This window comes from Myiozetetes cayanensis, unplaced genomic scaffold, assembly GCF_022539395.1.
Source record: "Myiozetetes cayanensis isolate MyiCay16 unplaced genomic scaffold, myiCay2020 scf1, whole genome shotgun sequence".
Taxonomy (NCBI): domain Eukaryota; kingdom Metazoa; phylum Chordata; class Aves; order Passeriformes; family Tyrannidae; genus Myiozetetes; species Myiozetetes cayanensis.
In genome coordinates this window covers 25,911,966-25,933,322 of record NW_026086604.1, presented here as the reverse complement: position 1 = coordinate 25,933,322, position 21,357 = coordinate 25,911,966, and the positions used below count along the sequence as shown (strand labels likewise).

The 21,357-nt window shown below is 38.6% G+C and overlaps 1 protein-coding gene across 1 annotated transcript; it reads right to left on the bottom strand.

Moving 5' to 3' along the window:
• Nucleotides 1–503: 503 nt before the first annotated feature.
• On the bottom strand, nucleotides 504–20,723 carry LOC126649092 (ATPase family AAA domain-containing protein 2-like). Its single transcript, XM_050332931.1, has 18 exons — nucleotides 20,502–20,723; nucleotides 18,689–18,734; nucleotides 18,256–18,354; nucleotides 17,159–17,237; nucleotides 16,267–16,387; nucleotides 15,935–16,050; nucleotides 14,514–14,688; nucleotides 13,796–13,884; nucleotides 13,311–13,470; nucleotides 11,789–11,879; nucleotides 11,044–11,352; nucleotides 9,772–9,874; nucleotides 8,221–8,404; nucleotides 6,491–6,676; nucleotides 5,258–5,393; nucleotides 4,983–5,041; nucleotides 2,509–2,637; nucleotides 504–542 (listed from the first exon to the last, which is right to left on the bottom strand). The coding sequence occupies exons 1-18, from the start codon at nucleotides 20,721–20,723 to the stop codon at nucleotides 504–506; spliced, it is 2,343 nt and encodes a 780-aa protein (XP_050188888.1).
• Nucleotides 20,724–21,357: the final 634 nt, after the last annotated feature.

Below are 21,357 nucleotides of genomic sequence, written 5' to 3'. Positions count from 1 at the left end.
GCTATGTGGTAAATCCTTAAAGCCAGCATACTGACTATCACAAAATTTCACTCTTCTTAGCAAAGACACTAATGTTCATTGGCTCCAAATTCCATAGTCCTCTTATTAATTAGTCTTCTATTGGTTAAATGATTCTGTCACTTCACATGCTAATTGGCCCATGTGCTCAATCTTCTTTTGAGCTAATGCTCTACTTTCTTCAGATAGTGTCTTCTTTTCTTGAGCCAGTGGGCACTATCTCCTACTATTGGAATTGCCCTTACCTAGTTTGACAAGATGGCCTTGTTTTGTTCCTTATAATCTGGTGTTATCTTAGTCATTTTGCCAAGTGTTGCCAGTTCTGTTATATCTAGTTTCAGTTATGTGCTTAAATAAGTTTCTTTCTTCTTTTTTTTTTTTTTTCTCTATACCTGCTACAATTACTGAGACATGATAAACATAACTTATCTATTTGGGAGCCAAATATGAACATTAGAGTATGTCGAGTATGCTGAAGTCGAGTATCACAGCCAACTGAGGGCTGCAATTTCGTTCTTCATTTCCTAATAAAAAAAAACAAGTTAGGAGTCAGTTTAAATATAAGCTTGAGAACTCTGTTTACTTCTTCAACAAAGAATCAAGAATCTGTAAATACATACAATTGTTAGTAATATTTAGCCAATACATGTGCTATCACCATCCCAACATCTCTCTAGACCCTTTAGCTTCAAACTCATCCTTAGGCACCCAAAACAGAGAGTAGGCTAGAGAGACCACAGGGATCTGCATCAAGGGACAATGGATCTCTATCAACAGTACTTTGAACAATGAGAAAGAAGCCAGTTCCTGAAGAGCCACAACTGAAAGCTGGAACTGTTCTGTTCTGCACTCTGAATAAGTACTTGTTAAAGTCTCTCTCTTCATACAGTAGAGATTGCTCCTGGCTGACTTGCACAGTCGCTCTGAACAGGAGATATTTTTTTGGTTTAAATTTAAGGTAAAAGAAGAAATCAAACAAAGAAATCAAGTCCAGTCACAAAACCTGACAAGCCCTGATATAACATAAACAAATTCCTTCCCTTTCTAAAACACATCAATACGCTAGATGAGAGAAGGGTACATTTTTCAGAAATGGCCTCCCTGAATCCAAATAATTCTCAGTGCTTCACAGTCAGAACAGACTGCCCATTCTCTTTATCGGACATTGAAGAAGAGATCAAGATGACCAGGGCTAAAAAGAAGATGCTACCTTTTTTTTTTTTTTAAGGCGGAGAGAGAGGCATAAAGGATTTTATCTATTCTTAGACACAAACATCTGAAACACAAATGGATTCAAGGAAGCTGAAGACAAACTATCCAACCTGTCGAAATCAACTCAATACTGAGAATGCCTTACTGGGGCACTGGGTACCTGTGAAATATTTCTGCCAAGTTCTAACAACTCAGAAATCCTCTTTTAGAGGAAGAGATTAAAGAGTTGGACTCAGTGGCATCAAACCATCATAGGCAGAAAGCTACCCACATGCCAAATTAAAGATGCTTGAGCCATGTGAGTTACAGAGAAAATCTGGTGAGACTAGAGAGGAGTCTCAAATTCTTGTAATGTTTCATACTTAATTTGTTTTCAAGAATGGAATGACTACTACACACGTGTTACCATGTGTGACTGCCTGCAAGGGGAGAAAGAGGAAGTGGCAGGCCGAGAAAAGAACCCTCCTTTCTCAGGCCCCCCTCCCTGAAAAGGTACTGGAGAAGGCAGAGTGAGGTTAATCTTTTGAGAGGCCTGTGTGGGTGGCTCCATTGTCTTCAAGCCTATTCCTGCTGAAACTGCCAACAATATTAAGCTATTAGAGAATATCCAGAGGAGGGCAACGAAGATGGCAGTAAGGGCCTTGAGGGGAAGCCGTATGAGGAGCAGCTGAGGTTACTTCTGGTCTGTTCAGCTTGGAGAAGAGGAGACTTAGAGGAGACCTCATCATACTTTACAACTTCCTCTTGAGAGGGAGAGGAGAGGTAGACACTGCTCTCTTCTCTGTGGTAAGCAGTGACAGAACCCAATGGAATGGCCTGAAGTTCTGTCAGGGGAGGTTTAGGGTGGATATTAGAAAAAGGTTTTTCATACAGAGGCTGGTTGAGCACTGGAACAGGCTGCCCAAGGAAGTGGTCACAGTACCAAGCCTGTCTGAGTTCAAGAAGTGTTTGGACAACACTATCAGGCACATGGTATGACTCTTGGGGATGGTCCTGTGCAGGGCCAGGAATTAGAGTTGATGATCTCTGTGGTTCTCTTCCAACTCAGCATATTCTGTGAATTATGCCAAATACAGCATAAATTATGGCAAATACAATAATTTTGCAATATGGATAAACGCTTTCCAGACTAAAATGAAAAAGTCTTGTAACACAGACAATGAAAAAATAAAGAGTAATGCTAAATAAGTGCTATGTTCACGGTGCACACATACATAGGCATAATACAGTCACACACATAACAGTGACAGGAAGTGCTATAAAACAAAAAAAATTTACCGTCACTAATTCAGTTTTGTCAGCATTATCTTGATGTTGGTAAATGCACAGGCTAAGGACAGAATATAGTTTTGCCATGCTCGATATATTGACGCTTTCAGTTGCCGCAACAACAGAATCCAACAATTGCTGAAGGAAAAAAAGTGGAAATTACAGTTTAGAATAGCACAAGATATGTCCTAGTTTCTTATATTGTTAAAGAAAAGTGGCACTTCAGAGAACTGATCAAATATCTGATAAGATTTAACTTGAGAAAATGGGTTAATTTTTCACACTTCAGAGAAAAGAAAGTCTTAAAGTTCAGGCAATATTTTTTTCACTCATCATTCTATGATGTCAACAATCATAATTGCCAATTAACTGCCTCCAGAACACCAGGGAACAACATAATCCACTGTACCATTGAGTAGCTGCCACAGCAAAGTCACGATTCCATTTCATTAGAAATGCCATACAGGGCCCTAGAAAATGTATCTTTGGAAGCAAGGCTACAGATCTTCCAGATACAGCTGTGCCAGTCGGAAATGGAAACATCTTTATGTGCTCACCTTTACCCATGAGCTGAATGTGTACTGTGCCTAACATCAGTCAGTTCCTACCTTTCTACTCAAGAGACTAGCAGAGTGACTCCCTGTAGCAAATTACCAGTCTCTCACACAGCCCTTTCTGTTACCAAAGATGTGAATGTGATAATCTATGAGAAAGCAACACCAACACGCTAGCAGCAGCCCTGCTGGGGCTGTACAGTAGCTGTATGTTTTGTGAGGCTGCGAAGATACAGTTTAAGAGAGCAGCCTCAACAAATGAAAATATTACTGCCTCACAACCACTTACCACTGACTCAGCCTCCCTCAGATCAGCTAGCACAAAATTTGAGCATTCCTCTCACGTCATTCTATACAATGTGCAGTTAAGACACACAAAAACTACGCAGCATGCTTTTAGCTGCTGCAGACACAAAAGGTAGGGCATGACAGAGGTGAGTGGCCAACATTGCATGTGATAGCATTTCTAATTGCTGCCACATAGGTAACTGCATGCTCTTCTATTTCATCAAATTCTACACCTATTACCAAGCAAATAAACAAACAAAAACCCCAGCAACCAAAGAAACCAACCAAAAAATAAAAATCACCACCCCATAAAAACCAAGCAGCTATATTTTGGAGGTTCATCCAGCTTATTAACTGCAGGTGAGTTCCAAGGAGCTTCTCTGGTACAAGCAGCACATTCCAGTGGCACCCATGTTAAGTAAACAAGTTTTTTAAAAAGACGTTTCATGACTGTAGCTCTCTCCTCACAGTTGAAAATTAATAGAAGCTGAAACATCTATAAGGGCTCCACCACATGATTTCCCCAGTGGGCAATAACTTCAGAGCACACGCTGTTAGCATCCTGACTTTAGAGAAACATATGTGACTTCTCTCCATGCACAGGCAGGCACGAACAAGAAAACCCCCTGAAATTTGCTTCTTTAGGACACCAGCCTTAAAAAGACAGTTTCACCTCTAAAAATTAGGTCACAGCTTAAAAATGTGACAGAAATTGTGTGGACAAGCCTCTTCACCAAAGGGGATTCCACTCTGGTCACATTCTCTTCACTCAGAAGAAACATCCAAATAATACTCTCTTTCTCAGGCAGGTAAACAGCAGCATCTTCTGCTTGGACCAACCTCCAGGACTTCAACGTAGCAATTTCCCAAATTTTTGTCACAGCAATATCCCCCAAAGGTCAGGTTCTTCTTCTACCCTCCCTAGTTCATGCAAAGAAACCTCTTTTATCCCCTGCATCTAGGTCAAATTTTGACCCTTTCCCCAACTCTAACCTAAGATAGCAACTTTTCTTCTATAGGGGACTGTAATAACTTATGACATTATAACTGTGGGAATGCAAAATTCTAACACTGAATTTTGAAAGAATTTGGGAAAAGTAGGTGTTATATTTTATCCAGAATGAGATGTAGGTCAACCTGCTAACTTCAGGTTTAAAGTCATGACTGCTAAAAATCAAGGTCCTTTTCCATTTCCTAATAAATGAAAGCATGCCAAACAAAACAACCTTCCCCCAATATATCATAAAAACTGCTAAGACATTAATAACCAATAGCACGAGTAGGTTGTTCATGGGCTATCTAAAAATTTAACACGCCCTTTTACATTAAAAATTAGGAAGAGAACACAGTTTCCTAAAATATAATTCACCAAAAGCAAGGGCAGCAGTCTAGAACAGCTGTGGAAACAACAGTCATAGTCCATTGCAGGTTGAATTATTTCACAGACTGTATATCCCTCCCACAAATTGTTTGAAATGGCATTGGTTAACAAACAACTTAATTTACAGCCATACAGGTAACAAGAAAATTGACACTGTCCTGTCTCAGTATTCACAAAACTGAAATTAGACTTACTCTGAGCTCAGAGTAATCCACAAACACTCCCCGTGCCTGAATTTTCATTGCTTTCTTGTCACATACTTGTGGTTGCTCATCCACCTGAGAACATCTCGCATGACTCACACGGTGTACCCGTGAGTCTGGAATGACACAGATTTGTTAAGTCGGGATTTCTCTTTATCTGGAATACAGTATCAGTGAAGATCCTGTATATACAGAGAACTATATATAGAGTACCTCTCTGCAATAACAGAGAAAACACATAAAAAATGATTGATAGAAAATTATCACCAAAGCAAATACTGTCTTAGCTGTTAACTCACAGTAACAAAGTTTTATATCTAGAATACCCTCACCTGCGGTGGTTTTTGATACAGGAGGTTCAGCAGCTTGCTTCATGATCAAATCCTCAAAAAACCTTCTTCTTTCAGCACAGGTAGGCCGCGGGATTTTGAAAACTTCTTCACGGTTATTATTAAACAATGCTTTTATCTAGAGCACGGGAGGAAAAGACATTTCAGATATAAGGCCACACAAATATTTTTTTTCTATTCCAAAAAGATGAGTACCTTTGTAAATTAAGTTGAATACTCATCTGGATAAGACAAGCTATGAAAAGTTAACTTCTTGGCCTTAAAAAACTAAATTTTCATAGCAGCACAAATTAAAATACCTTCTCTAAGGAACCCTCTTGAGTTTAAGTTTCATGAAAAAAATGTATGATAAGCTAATGAGAAAGGGGTGACATTCACCACTGTAAGGTTGCTTATTTTATATTTACCTCCTTTGCTGTCCTTTAACATGAATTCTTATGGCAGCTACAGAGGCAAGGCTCAGCAGACAAGTGCCAGCTTTTAAGTAAGGTGGAGGTTTGTTGGGTTTTTTTGGGTTTTTTTTTTTGTTTGGTTGGGTTTTTTTAATTTAGAAGGTATTTATTAGCATTATCAAAACTTCTGTTACTAAGACAAAATAATCAGAGCAGTATATTCACATTTTGAACATCTTCCTTTAATGCACACTCTCAGATGTCTAGAAAGCTCAGCACATCCTCTTAATGAATTTTGTTAAGGAATATAACTAAAAATTGATTTCCAAGTTACTTAAACAGAAGTTGGACTTTAACTTTTTAATTTGTCAATTTAATATTTTATTAAATAATTTAAATTTAAAATTATATTGCATCAGTAACTGTGTGACCACTGTCCTTTTTCCATAAAAGTGCCTTTCACTTTTTTGGTTAAAATGTTATCAGAAGAAACAATCTTTTTCCTAGCTACCTTTCATGCACAATAAGGACACACCTAACCATCTCGAAGCCACTGAAATGATTGTCTGAAATAAGTCTATACATCTGTCAGACAAGCATGAGTGTGTGAGAAGCAAGAAAAAGTTGGGTCAAAGTCAATGTCTTTACTCAGAAAACACTTTGGACAAATGCTTTCAGTACTGTTTTGTCTAAGCCAATTTTAAGAGACTGGGTTCTGGTGCCTCAGTAATAACAGTATGAATTTGTTTACTCCTATGTTTCACAAAGTTATAAATCAACAAGAAACTAAGTAATAAAGGAAGAAAAGTATCGACAGAAATACTTCTTCTGGGAGATCTTCATGTTGCACATCAGATGTTGCAAGAAGCAAAACTGGAGCGAAGCATGGAATGTTATTCAGTAGTCCTGTAAAACCAGCTTTCAGTGTAGGTCCAACAGCCTCCCACCACAAAGAGATTTGTGGGATATAAATGATACTTGGTGCTGTTCTTTGAGCTTCTCGTATCAACTGGTAAAATGAAAACTTGGATGAGAAAACTACATCATGTAGAGCAAATCACTAAATAACTAAATAACTACATATCAGTTGAACTATCTTATGAAATAAAGAGTGCATAAGCCAAGACATCAGGAGAAACCAATAAATGATGAACTCCTTAACAATAAGGCAAAATTTTCACTTTGACTAAAATATAGACATTGCTACAGAGACAGAAACAGACCTAAATCTCTGCCTGATTTCAAAATTTCTTAGGTGTAAGATAATTCCTAAAGAGCCTCAGAACTCAGTTGATGTGGTGGTGTGCCTGAAAAAACAAGACTAACCCTTCAGCTAGATGTATTGGCCTGGATAAATTGCTGCACAACTGTAACTGCACCATTTTCAATTCAGAGTGGGCACCAAGTCAGACCAGAGCACAGTCTGAAAAACAAGTATCTATGTGAAAAAGATGAGGGCTGACAAGATAAATGAAGCCTGGTTAGGATTCATAATTTCAAGCATATTTTACAAGATCTGACCAACCCTTAGTCTGCCTGAAGAGATGAATCACTCACAGCCTCTCATTACCAAAGGATCCACCAGACCAGATGACATGCCTTGGAAGATCACAAGCCACTGCCTAGAGATGGCACCTCAATCACAGAAGAGGACCTGCATGTACTGCATGAGGGAAGTGGCAACAGTCCTTTTACATGGCAAATTTCTCCAGGCACCCTTTTCAGATTAACAATAATCAGGGAGTTCCTGTCACAAAATGGGAAGCACACTTGGTATATCCAGGCAGCCACTAAACAAGGGAGTTATATGACCACAGATGCAACCATGACAAAAAAAGAACAGTTCCTCCTATGTGACAAATGAAAATCCTGTCATGTAATGTGTTTGTCCTGACTTGTACAGAACTCAAATGCTACTACTAAAGGTCAAAAATTTGAATACAGTAATGCCAAACAATGAAACCAATTTCCTGCCTAAAGATAAAAATTTAAAACAGCACTAATAAGCTTATATTTAATTTTTTTTTTCATTAAGGAAAGCACACCAGTTTACAAATTTAAGTGTTCCATGAATTTTAATGCTTTTATTGCATGTATCACAGCAGTAGAAGCTGTATATATCAAAAACCAAACCTTTCTTTTCCCAAAAACCTTAGCTGCCTACAGATACAATAAAAAAGAAGGCTACAAAAACTGCATGTCACACCATGAGGCTGATGCAGAACTATCTACAGGGAGCACCGATACTTAAGAAACAATGAAAACAACTTTCTGGATCCCACCAAGACCAGCAAAGAGGTGTTTATTAGCAGTATCTCCCACCTTCCCAAGCTACTAAAAACATCCTCCCTGTTTCATTTCAAATGGAAAACATGGCTATGTACAAACATCCTTATTCATTATCATTCCATCTACAGGAAAAGTAGATTTTCAGACAGAAGCAAACATAACAGCACATTCAAATCAAGCCACCTCCATTAACAGTGAATTTTGCTCACTTCACTATATATATACAGTTCACAAATCCTATTAAATTAATGAGTAAAAAGATACCTGTGAACATGTTTCTTCCTGTGATGTGCTGCTGACAAACAAAGTCGGCAGGTCTAGTGTATAAGCTGGAAACTTTTCCAGGGCATGTATTACTGCAGGTGCCAAATCAAAAGCTTGCCCAGATCCTGGTTCTTCAACTAATAAGAACCGTGGCCTAAAAGATGTTGGCTGATAAGGAGGATTGCTAAAACAATAAGAAGAAAAGTTTAAAAATGAGTGATGATGAGGTACAAGTTTTTTCCCATACACTTTTTTTTCGTAAATACTCTCCACGTTCCACCATAGGCTGGTCTGTGATCAGGAGGACTATTAAAGCCTATTTTCTCAATAACTGGTACCATTCCTCAGCTAAGAAATCCTGCCAGTCCCTAAAATGTCTACGATTCCTTTGGTTGGGTTAAGTAACAGCTCATAAATCCCACGAGGGCCTGTCCAACCAAATACAAGCACAGCAACTAGTCAGTAACCTGATACAGGGCAGAATAACAACTCTCTCAGCACAAACCAGTCTGAGTCTCTTAACTGCCCATGCACAATCATTTTCAGCACATTTTGACTGTAAGTAACTGTGAGATCTCTACATCTATCAAGTTTAACTAAATTTTGCCATAGTTCCTGGAGGTGGTTGGAAGGAAGAAGCAAGACATTTCTAAGAAAAAAAATTTGATTCAGGCACTGAAACAGACTAGCTGTATCTGAAGAAGTACGATTGGATTGGTTAAATTACAGCACTACACTAAATACAAAATTTATGCTTATTTTATTCAGTAATTCTAATGGTTTCATCTTTGATTTGTGTATTAATTTCCTAGTAATCAGGCCTTATGAGTAAGAAACACACTTGTGAAGAGGTTTTTGTGGTATTCCACCATGAACATTACTGTTGTTCCTTTACTTGTAGAAGTCAAAGATTCCTAGAAACCTAACCAGATTCAGCAGGTCACATTTTCTGGACAGCACAGCAATAGAAAGGGAGAAAAATAACTGACAATAAACTATTTTTTCACCTGTTGGCTTACATGACTTCCACAATTAAACCATCAAAAGAATAACAAAAACTCAGTAGGGTAAAGGTACAAAATGCAGATGTTGTTTAATTTTTTCTCACAGTGGATTAACAAACCATTTCTCAATTTTGTTTCTGATATGTAGTTTGCTACAGGTTCAACAATCTTGGAAGGTAGAAGGGCAAAAGATGGCTACACAGGTGTATAAGGTTTTTTAAGCTAAAAGGACAGACTATACATTTTTGGAGTCTAGAGTCTTTCAAGGAATACTGTGGATTAAATCAACATGTTCTTATAATCTGTGGACCACTTTGACTTAGGGAAAGAGGTCTGGGCCATTCGGTTTGATGGATTAGGGCACTGTACTCAATTAGAACCTTAGTACCTACTTGAATCTTCACTCTTACTTCTTACAAATAGATTACCCACACACACATCCTTGACTCCACCTAGCACCCCTCACACCAGAACAGTTTACAGACCCAGTCATCTCAAAAATGTAATCATAAAGGGGACATTTGTGCATGCTAAAGGGGACAAGTACCTGCTAAAAGTGCGGAATTCTGCCTTTTTGCTATGAGAAATTTTATGAGTTGGTGTCTTTCCAGAGACCGATGGTGATTCTTCATTGTCAATCACATCATTTCCTAAAACAGGATTTAAAGACAGGAGAAGTTTACTAACTTTCCTGAATAGTTCATATCTCACTCTTGCATTAATACACCTTTGAAATCAGTGCTGGAAACCACTTCTCTTGTATTTTGTCATTTGGGTGCCATTTTCTGAAGATTTCATTCTATCACAGATCAAAGGAGATTGCCTATACAAAGCTGTCCAAAGGTGCTGCACCTGAGTTGGGATGATCTCAGGTATCGATACAGACTGAGGGGATGAACTGATCATGAGCAGCCCTGCCAAGAAGTTGGGGGTGCTGGTAGATAAGAGGCTGGACATGAGCTAGCAATGTGTGTTTGCAGCCCAGAAAGCCAAATGAGTTCTGGGCTGCATCAAAAGCAGTGCAGCCAGCAGGTCCAGGGAGGTGATTTTGCCCCTCTACTTTTCTCTGGTGAAACCCCACCTGGAGCTCTGGACTCCCCAGCACAGGAAGGACATTGACCTGTTGAAGCAAGTCTGGAGGAGGGCCACCAAGAAGATTAGAGGGATGGAGTACCTCTCCTGTGAGGAAAGGCTGGGAGAATTGGGTTTGTTCAGCCTAGAAAAGAAAAGGCTTAAGGGTGACCTAATTTTGGCTTTCCAGTACCTGAAGGGACCCTACAAGAAAGATGGAGAGGGACTTCTTACAAGAGCATGTAATGACAGGACAAGGGAAATGGCCTCAAACTGAAAGGAAGTAGCTTTAGATAGGATATTAGGAAAAATTCTTTAGTGGAGAGGCACTGGAACAGGTTGCCCAGAATGAATCCCCATCTCTGTAAGTGTTCAAGGCCAGGCTGAATGGAGCTCTGAGCAACCTAGTCTGAAAGGTGTCCCTGCCCATGGCAGAGGGGTTGGAACTAGATGATTTTTAAGGTCCCTTCCAACACAGACTATTCTATGATTCTATTATTTGGAAGGAAGTACATCATACGTGAAACCTTATATCCATCTCTGAAATGGTAAATGTGATGTTAGCTATTGTCAGAAAGAGGGGGCTCCTGTGGAGAATGCATAGTTGTCTACAGCACATTGCCAGTCACTCACAGCTCCCTTCCTGCACTGTGTACATGCAAAGTATAAAATTGTGCTATCATTAGGGCTGAGAGGTTTGTGTATGTGCCTTGGCAGAATTTTAAACAAGTAGATGTTATTGTTATACCTTGGTCCTTCTTCAGTGCAAGCTCTGCATGGGGAAATGCTCTCTGCAAGGCTTGTAAAATTCTTTCCAGAGTGTTTTCTAACAGCGGCTTTGATATAGGTGGTAGTGCTCGACCAGGTGAAGTCCCAGCTCTCTGTGAAGTTGGAACAATCTTCTGCATGGCCATGGCAAAATCCTTTGCTGTTACTTTAATTGAAGCGGCATCTATCTTCAGTCTCTTGTCACTTTCATGTATCTGAGGATAGCGGCGGCGCAAAGCACAGAGGCCAGCTTCAACACATAAGGCGTTAATGTCAGCACCACAGTATCCTAATAAACAAAACAAGAATCAAACACAATGTCATTATATATATAGATTAAAAACTGCGTGGCCAAGCCGAGTGTGTTGGTGAATGATGCTACGTCCAGTTGTCAGACAGTCACTAGTGATGTTCCCCAATGCTCAGTATTGAAGCAAGTACTTTTTAATATCTTTACCAATTATCTGGATGAGACGATTGAATGCACTTTCAGTAAGAACATGGACAACACTACACTGGGTGGGAGTGTTGATCAGCTGGAGGGCAGAAAGGTTCTGCAGACAGATTTGAACAGGCTGGGTTGATGGGTTGAGGCCAGTTGTAAGGGGTTCAATAAGGCAAAGTGCTGGGTCCTGAACTTTGGTCACAACAACCCATGCAGTTCTACAGGCTGGGAGAAGAGAGGCTGCCATGGGGAAAAGGACCAGCACCGTTTTCAAACTCACCGACACATTTCTCAGCCAGCTCTTCAAGTAAGTTGTCCGATGGTTTCAGGGTCCAGTCTCGTGTGTGAATTTTGAAAATCTCTTGTCTCGCCTGGTAATAAAATGGTTGCACTTTAGTTTGCCCTAAGTTTTCTCTTAATAAAACAACCACAACACAAAACCCCCAAACCCTCAGACTAATACAAAAACTTTTCTTATCTGCTAAACCTCTATGTATTTTAAAGGTCAGTTATTAATGCTCTCATTGCTTCTTCAAGCAGGAAATTTAATAATTCTCAAATTGTTACATTAAACTCCTGCTGGGGGATGCAGTGAGATAAAAGCCATGTACATCTTCCATAAAAAGCGAGTTTCAAAAGTGTGATACCTAAGAAAGAAACAATTATAGTAAAAGCCCTATATGCAAATAGAGATTTTATGTCAAAGAAAATTCTCTCAAATTTAGCAAAATTTCATGGTGATGGTTTCATTATTTCACCAAATTTCCTTTTCTGCTAGTTCATTCAAGGAAAACAGTCCTAGCACTCCATTTCAAATTGCTACGGTTACTACCAAGAACAAAAAGTATGACCCAAACCACTGTCACTCATCCAGAAAATGTCAAGCATTGCCTATCCTCATCTCTCATCTTAGCAAGACTTTCATTGAAGTATTTCCTGATACACTGATTAATTATGGCAGATTTCTAATATTCTTCCACAGTATTGTGTATTAGATCTGTTTCATGGCACCTCGTCTCCTGTTCCTGAGGGCAGATAAAAACTGGATACAAATGTTTGTGCTAATGCACTGCTTAGCGCACTCCTACGAGCTTTCAATCCAATAAGCCTTTTATCCTTTTTCCAAAAAGTACTATGAAATATCAGTGATAGCAAGAGAAAAACCACAAAAACAGGGTTCCAGTTTTGCGTGCTATCTCCCTCCCATCCCATCCCATCCCATCCCATCCCATCCCATCCCATCCCATCCCATCCCATCCCATCCCATCCCATCCCATCCCCACCACAATATTTTTTGGTTGCTATAAAATGAATTTCTTCATTGTTTAGCTATTGCCATTGAACTAAAAGCTTGCCAAGTCCTGCACCTCTGCAGTGTGCTTCACATCTTAGTCCAAGTCCCTGTCAAAAAGTACCACTAAGAATTCACTCCAGCACAAGCCTTGATCAAAGCTTTGGTTACCAAAAAGGAATTCTTGTGTGCACACGATGTCTTTCACCTTCAAGATGCTATAGAAGTACTTCAAAACTAATTCATACATTCATTCTTTCTTAAACATTTTGATGACTAGCAGCATGCCGTTTTCTTTGCTGGTCACAGTGAAACCAAAAGTACTTGTTGAAATCATGTTATTCCTATATATTCAGTACCAGGTCTGCCCTCCACACTACAATGCAATCTCTCCAGACAGCCCTCTTTTGTCCAAGCTGTACACTGCTGATGGAGACTTGCACTGCTCCATGATGCTGCCTTGTTACAGGAGTTTGGAGCTGACACATAAGCATTATGATTGAGTCCTGACCTCTTTGTTTGGTAAGTTGAAACGGAATTCTCGTTCAAAGCGTCCGGGTCTTCGTAAAGCTGGATCTATAGAATCCGGTCTGTTGGTGGCTCCAATTACCACAACCTCTCCTCTGCTGGCTAAGCCATCCATAAGTGTCAGAAGTGTCCCCACAACAGAGCTAATAGAAAAATATAATTTTTGTTCATGAGTTTAGTAAATTTTCTTCAGTTCCACGTAACTTTCTTCATTAATCCCTCCAAAAGGACAACCCATTATTGATGAAATGCTGATCAGCAAAAGGTTTGATTTAAGACATAACACAGAACTTGTGTTGATATCAAGCTTAGCAAATTGTTTTTGCTTATTGTTGTTTAAAAATCATCTGAAATTCGGTAGCACTAGTTTTCAGGATAAACGAACGTGTCACATCATGTTAAACAGCTTGTGATCTTCCATTCACAAAGATCAAGCAGTTTTCTATGCAGATACAAAACAAGTCCTACCTATGAGCGTGGTCTTGTTTACTGGACCGTGCGGGAGCAAGAGCATCGATCTCATCAAAGAAAATAATTGAAGGTCGCATCTGGTGGGCCTGCAATGAAAATGCAGGGATATTGACATCAGGAAAACAGAACTATTTGAAAGAGAAAGTGTATGAAAAAAAGCTGTGATTGGAAAGGCATTGGCAACAGATTTTCAAACTAGCATCAGGGATCCCTAATAATTGAGCTAATGGAGTAAAGTGGCATGAGTAACAGAAGACAGCAGCCTATGTCAGCACAGGAAAGGAATTGTACCAGTAGTTTTTACAGCTATTTGGCAACCACCAAGAACAGATACAGGACCTAACTCAGTTACAGGTTCTGGAAGCAACCTTCCATTACCAATTTAAATGAACATGCTTTCAGCCTGCATCTGTTTCCCTCCGATCTAAAACAATCATTTCTTGCTTCTTAAAACCTTTTTTGTGACTGTTTGGTTTGTAAATTATGGTTGGGGTTTTTTTGAGGGTGGTGATAGTAGTGATATTCTTACTTGTTTTGCTAATCTTTCCCAATATATCTCAACATATCAAGCCCCTAAAAACCCCACTGAAAAAGGAAACACTGACAATCCCAATGGAACTTCAGTGGAAGGAGCTGAAAAAACATGAAAAAGAATGAGTTCTTCTCAACCACATATTAAAACTCAAACAGAATACATGGCATGTTTCAAACTTACCATCTCAAATACTAAACGAAGCTGTCGTTCAGATTCTCCTACCCATTTACTCATGCAGTCGGCAGCACTTCTCATAAAAAAGGTTACTTTCCTGTCACCTCTGCTACATTCATTAGCAAGTGCACGAGCAACCAGTGTCTTTCCAGTCCCTGGTGGACCATAGAATAGACAGCCTCTGCATTTGAAAAAAAATTGGAAAAAAAAAATCTCATAAGAAAAAAACATCATGGAAAAGTACCTATTACAACCACCACCCCTAAAACACACTGCTCTCCTAAACTAAACACTTGATGGATAAGAGAGCAGTAACACCTGAAGTGTGTGAGAAAAGTCAAAAAGTCAATTCCTACACAATTCTACAAGGCATCAAACAAAATTAATAAGAGGATAATGCAGATGTACAAAACCTTGAGAAAAGATAGTAAGTAGCATTCCAGAAGGATGCTTCCAACATTTCTGACAAACCAGCAGAGGTGGTTACAGCACAGTGGAGCCAAACAAGAACAAACTTCCAAAACAAAATCTGAGTCTGGGCTAACTTAGTAAGCATCAGTTCATTTTCCCGTGATACACTGCATATTCATTCTTGTTTTCACAAAAGGCAAGATTTGACAGTAAGCATTTACTTCTAACTTAAAAAGCGTTAGATTACTGGATTTGATCTCCCTTTGCTGGTGATATAGGAAGAGAAGAAGGTATTCTGTATTCCTGCATTCCCATCAACTAGGAAAGCCAGTGCACTGCTGATTCAAAAAGAATTTCAACAAATAAAGAAGTAAAACACAGATTTTCTTTTCAATGCTTGTAATACTTGTAAAGTTACTGAAAGAAAAGAATTTAAAGTCCTATTTCAATATACTGATTCATGACTGAATTCTGCTGACCAATAATATAAAAAGTTAACAAGTCTCTAATAATTTCATTTTGTAACACAGAACTCAGCTGTGTAAGAAGTGGACAGATTCTTATTTCAACCCAAGTACAACAAACACTGCAAGGTCCTAGTTGCAAGTCCTATCAATTGTAGAACTGATACTTGAGCACTTGAAAAGCAAAGAGTTGGTGGGAGAGAGAACTGGACTTCCAAAAAACAAACTATAGTTCACTACCAGTAGATAATTCTTTTCTGCTTACAAACTAATCAAGTCTGTTCGTACATAGGACTCTAAAGAAAAAACCTCCAACCCCACCTTTTAAAGGCAAGACACTTTTAAAGGATAGTCTCGCCACATAGTAAATCTCTGAACCTACATATATGCTGTATTCTATCAGTTTTTAAAACAATTACTTTTTACTAGTGCTAAAAATTCCCATCAGCACTGCTGGGAATTTTAAGGCATGGAAACATATTGATACCTCAGTTGAAGATTCTCCTGAAAATAGATCAGTTCTAACTTACAGTTTTAAATGGTGCCTGTTACCTGGGAGGTTTAAACTTCAGTATCTCAAAGACGTCAGGATAAAGCAACGGCAAAATGATCATCTCTTTTAAAGCTGAAATGTGGTCAGAAAGACCACCCACGCCATCAAATTGTACCTAAAGATGAAGCAAACAGAACACATTTTATATGTTAAAGAAAGGTGCAATCTTTCCTGTCAGAAATTAGATGTCAACACCAAGGAAACCTTCATGGCAATTTTCAAATTGCTTGAGAGAAAACTGTAAACCAAGGGAGTTGTAGAGGGCCCATTACTGGAAGCTGTCATAAATACTGCAAGTGTCTCACTGACACAATGAAGTAAAAATACTCACCGAACTACCTATTTGTATCTTCTCAACACCAGCCAGACTTGTTCCAATTTTCATTTGATTTTCATGTGAAGTTCTGTAAACTTCATTCAAGTTGTCTTTCCGAGAGTTGGCCGAAAGAGATCTAATTTGAATTAAGGAGAAAGAAAAAGGTGCCTTCTAAATTATAACGCAGATTGAAGATTTTTTATTTTCTAATGAGAGTAAGTGAATGCAAAAGACCTTATAAATGAGCATAAACTGTCTAAATAGTTAAATATTCATTCCAAGTGTTTTGCATTTAATGGCCATGAATAAAAAAAGGAAAATGGTCACTCCAGCCATTAAACTGAGTGAATTATTTTTAACAACTCTTAGTACTTACAAATATTACTACTGCAATTTATAATTTAGAATTTCATTTAATATTTTTCTTGTTTAAGGGTAGTTTCATACAGAAAAATGAAATGATTCCAAATAAAAAACAGATTCTTTTTTTGAGTGGTTAAAGAAAAATAATTCATTGAAACTTCCATACAAGCTCTCCCTCTAATTAAATTATCTTCAGTTTTAAGAAAATGATTTGCACCCTTCAAGATTAAGTATTCTAAGATTTTCAGAGGGAGATTAGGGCTTCCATTCCAGAACAAATCAATTTCAGTTACTCAGTCTCAGCCACAACTCTCATCAACACCTTAGCAGTGACCAGAAATACTGCATTTTCAAATAAAATCTAATGGCTAGTAAAAAAGATGGCCTCCCCCTCAGTGTTTGTTTTCTTTATAATTTCAGACTATCATGGCAATAGTCTGTAATTATATTAATCTCTACCACCAGTCCGAAAACCCTTGAAAGCATTATTCAGTCATGTGACTGACAGCACTTGAGAAAGAACTATCACTAACCATACACCAACCTTTTAGCTCTTTTGTACGAATCTTTCTCTCTGACAGGTGAAGTATGGTTGGAAAAAGTTATCTTATGTTTGGCTAGATCTGTTGAAAGCAAAGAGTTTAGAATAGTGTTACAAACAAGTTTGAGAGGAAGCAGGATAGCCAAAGAGGAAAAAAAATGGACATGTATCCCCTATCTCTAAGTTCAGGGGAAGTTTCAAGGAGGGGAAGGTTGGGCGGTTTGATTAAAGTAAAAAAAGGCACACCTGATTTTTAAGGAGAACTGAAAACCACAAGGGTAAGATTATCAAGTTTCTTTAATTGCTATTCTTTAAAGGATACATAAGTAATTTTTTTAATTGAAAAACAACAATAAGGATGCCAAATGAAAAAAAAAAAAAAAAAGAATGTCCACAGGATGCATACATTTAATAAAATTTAATGGCAGAATGAATGTAAGAAATGTAAAGAAAAGTTGTGTGCGTGTATTTTCACTAAAAAAAAAAAAAATCTCACTTCCATGCAAGAAATTAGCTCTCAAGAGAAACTGTGTCTGTAACATACTGCATTGGGTCTAGCTGGGACAGAGTTAATTTTCACCACAGCAGCCCTCACAGTGCTGTGGTTTTCACTGGTAGCTGGAAAGGTGTTGAGAACGCACCAGTGCTTTGGCTACTGCTGAGCAGTCCTCCCACAGTGTCAGCACTGTCTCTCCAACATTCTGACCCTTCATCAATAGGCTGGGGGTGGGCAAGATATTGGGAGGGAACACAGCTAGGTCAGCTGACCCAAATTAGCCAAAGAGATATTCCATACCGTATGGCATCAGCTCAGACATAAAACCTAAGAAAAGGAGGAGGAAGCTGGGGCATTTGTTATGTACAATATTTGCCTTCCAGAGCAACCACTACGCTGAAGCCCTGCCTCACGGGAAGTGGCCAGGCATGGTTTGCTGATGGGATGCAGAAAATAAATTTTGTTTTCCTCTTTACTTGTGCACATTTACTTTAGTAAACTGCCTTATCTCAACCTACAAATTCTCTTCCATCTTATTTTCTCTCCCCTTTCCAGCTGAGAAGTGGCATCCACCTTAAGGCCAATGCAGCACACCCACACCTACTTTCCCATGGAACTTGATAGCGCTCAACAGCTTTCCTCTGTCGAATGGGGCGACGTTGACCATCATCTTCTTTTGCTTCATGTCCTGACGAAACCACCGCACATTAACATCATGTTAAACTGTGTAAGTACTGTTGTGAATGATGATACATTCAAAACACACTACACGACTTGCATTTCCACTTGTCCACAACCTTTTACCTTTCTAAGCATTTTGGAAAAACATGGATTTTTTTTTTTCTCTGAACACCTGTTCTGAGTTTTCTACAGTACAGGCCGAGAGCCTATGGCTTGTAATGTCAATAGCAACATAGATTTTTTTAATAGGTGAAAAATAACCAGTAGTTCAGCCCATCTCAAGTGTTTAAGACAAGGCTTTTGGCTAGAACATAGCCAGGAAAATTTAAAATAGAACTAGCCTACAATGATACCTGGATTGTCAACTTTTTCTGTGTTATTTCTTCCCATATTGAGGCTTTCCTAATTAAGAGAAACAAGAAAGATCAGTCACAAATATGCAAAAAACCTGTGGGCGTGTTTGGTGCTTTTATAGTATTATACTATTACCAAGGCACTTCATATAGACAAAAGATGAAATTAAGGCATGGGAGGAGAAAATAGGAACATCGTTCTGGCACCAAGAATTATAACAAGTATTACTGCTCTGAAATAGGGTTTAGTAAATGTGATAGTTACACCTAGCCAGATACAAAACACAGTGTATCAATTAATATCATGTAAATAATCTAAGAGTTTAGTAGAACCCAGGACAAAGCAATTCCTAGCAGACAAAAAAAAAATCATCCTGGGATTTGGGAGAGGATATACAAAGTACTATGGACAATTATGGTTTCATAAGAAAAACCTAAAATGAAAACAACCCACAACAAAAAACAAACCATGAAAGAATTCAGATCTAAAAAACCAAACAAAAACACAAATAAAAACCAAAACAAACCAACAAAAACCACAGACAAACCCACAAAACACAAACAAACAAATAAACAAGAAAACTATCAAAGAAGGCTATGAAGATGTTTAAAAACCAAAGCACCTATGATTCAAAAGGGCAGTGGACTAACTTAATTTAATAGAGCAAAACTAAGACAGAGGGAATATGGTTGCTCTCTGTCATTTTCACATGAGTTCCACTTGGGACAAAGGACCACTTGAGCTCACAGGCAAGACTGGCACAAGATCAAACGTGGATAAATCAGGTATCAGTGAATTCAGGTTTTAGTAAGATTTGAAGTAGTAAGATTTGAAGTGAAAACCCAGGCCCTGAAACAGTTGTCTGTAAGCAGAGCTCATTCAAAAGTCATAAGGCAATTCAAAAAGCATAGTGTAAGACATTATGCAGCATATCAATGAATATCTTCTGAAGAAAGTATTTCTTCCACCCTTAGAGAGTAGCTGTGGCATGACTGTAAGAAGTTAAATTATAATTGGAGAGCAAAAATAGCTTTGGAGAGCAAAAATAGCTTTCTAGACTACACTATGCTTTGGAAGAAGTTTGTTCAGCTAAATTAAAATTACAACTAAGTAATTTCTCTGTGTGAAATACCCTACTCATCTTCTCCCTGTCATCCATTTTTTGCAATACTGCTTCATTTTTAGTTCACAGGCTTCTTTAGACAACAGATTGCTTATTCTTAACTGGAAATAAGGTCTCATGCTGATTTTCTATGACTACATATGCTAGAAAAAGCATCTCACTCCTGTTACATTTTGCAAACATTTCAGAAAACAATGTCAATTTGGGCTTCATAAAGAGAATTAAGTCATGGAGACAAAGACAAAAACTCTTGGGCTGCTTCACTTTGCCTGTATCTAACTTTCCACTGTATCTTAACTTGACCAGGCATTAGAAAATTATTTTTAAGCATGAGAGAAAAGTTTATTAAACAGGAAGGCACTTCGGGGACAAGTCAAATCTACTGAAAGTCATAACATAAAGTAATTGGTTTGGTTCACAAGAAGCAGCCCACACATAAAAGATACTCCCGTATGAAGCTCTCTCTGCATCTGATAACCCCAAAATGGTTGTGGCTAACTAAAGTGCCCAAATTCATTACAGGTGAAGCACCTCCCAAATCCACCCTCTGACACACACTCTGACCTGGAAGTCTTAAACAGCCACAAGCACCTGATTAAAAAAACAATCCTCAGGTTCAAGAGCTTGGCTTTGAAGTGCAAAGGCTCTCACCTAACATAAATCAAAACATAATTAATGATTACCGGACGTACCCATGCAGGCAGAATGACAGGAAGGGATACTGTGTTACCAACTGCAATGGAGTGTTCACAGAGATTCTGCGAGGTTGCTTGGCAACACCCTCTCACCAAAGTTCCAGGCTTGACCACATCCAGCCCTGGTGGGATTCTACTGTGGAGGGCACCTGCAGCCCAGCACCTCACAATCACAGAATCATGGAACAATTTGGGTTGGAATGGACCTTTAAACATCATCTGATTCCAACCCCCCTGCCATGGGCAGGGACACCTTTCACTAGACCAGGTTGCTCAAACACCTGTTCAACATGGCCTTAAACACTTTTCAGGTTGGGATATCCACAACTTCTCCAGGCAGCCTGTTCCAGTGCCTCACCACCCTTACAATAAAGACCTGTTGTGTATATAGCAACAAATAGGGAAGTCTCACTCTAACCACTGTGAATACACTTACGTCTTGCTGCCAGAAACTATTGTTGTCAAAAGAAGTAGAAAGTATCTAGACAGTATTATGTACATAGGCTTGCTAATAAGGTTCGTTTTAGTAGCTTTGCAAGATGATGAAAAATCCTACTCTCTTAAAAGTTTGCCAGACAAAATGGATTGATTTGTAGTGGTGTAACTACTTTGTCTAAGTCTGCAACTTTAGTGGACCTCCAAATCCCATTTTCTTCATCTTTTAATCAACCTATGTTACAGAAAATATTATGTGAAACTGGCCAGATAGGATTACTTTCCATGAACACAAATGAACTGGCATTAATTCTGCTACTTGCTTTTAGTTTTTTATTAATTCAGTTTCATATTATCTGTTCCATTATTTTTCCAAGGATTTATGTGACACTGACAGGTCTATAATTTCTTGGGCCAT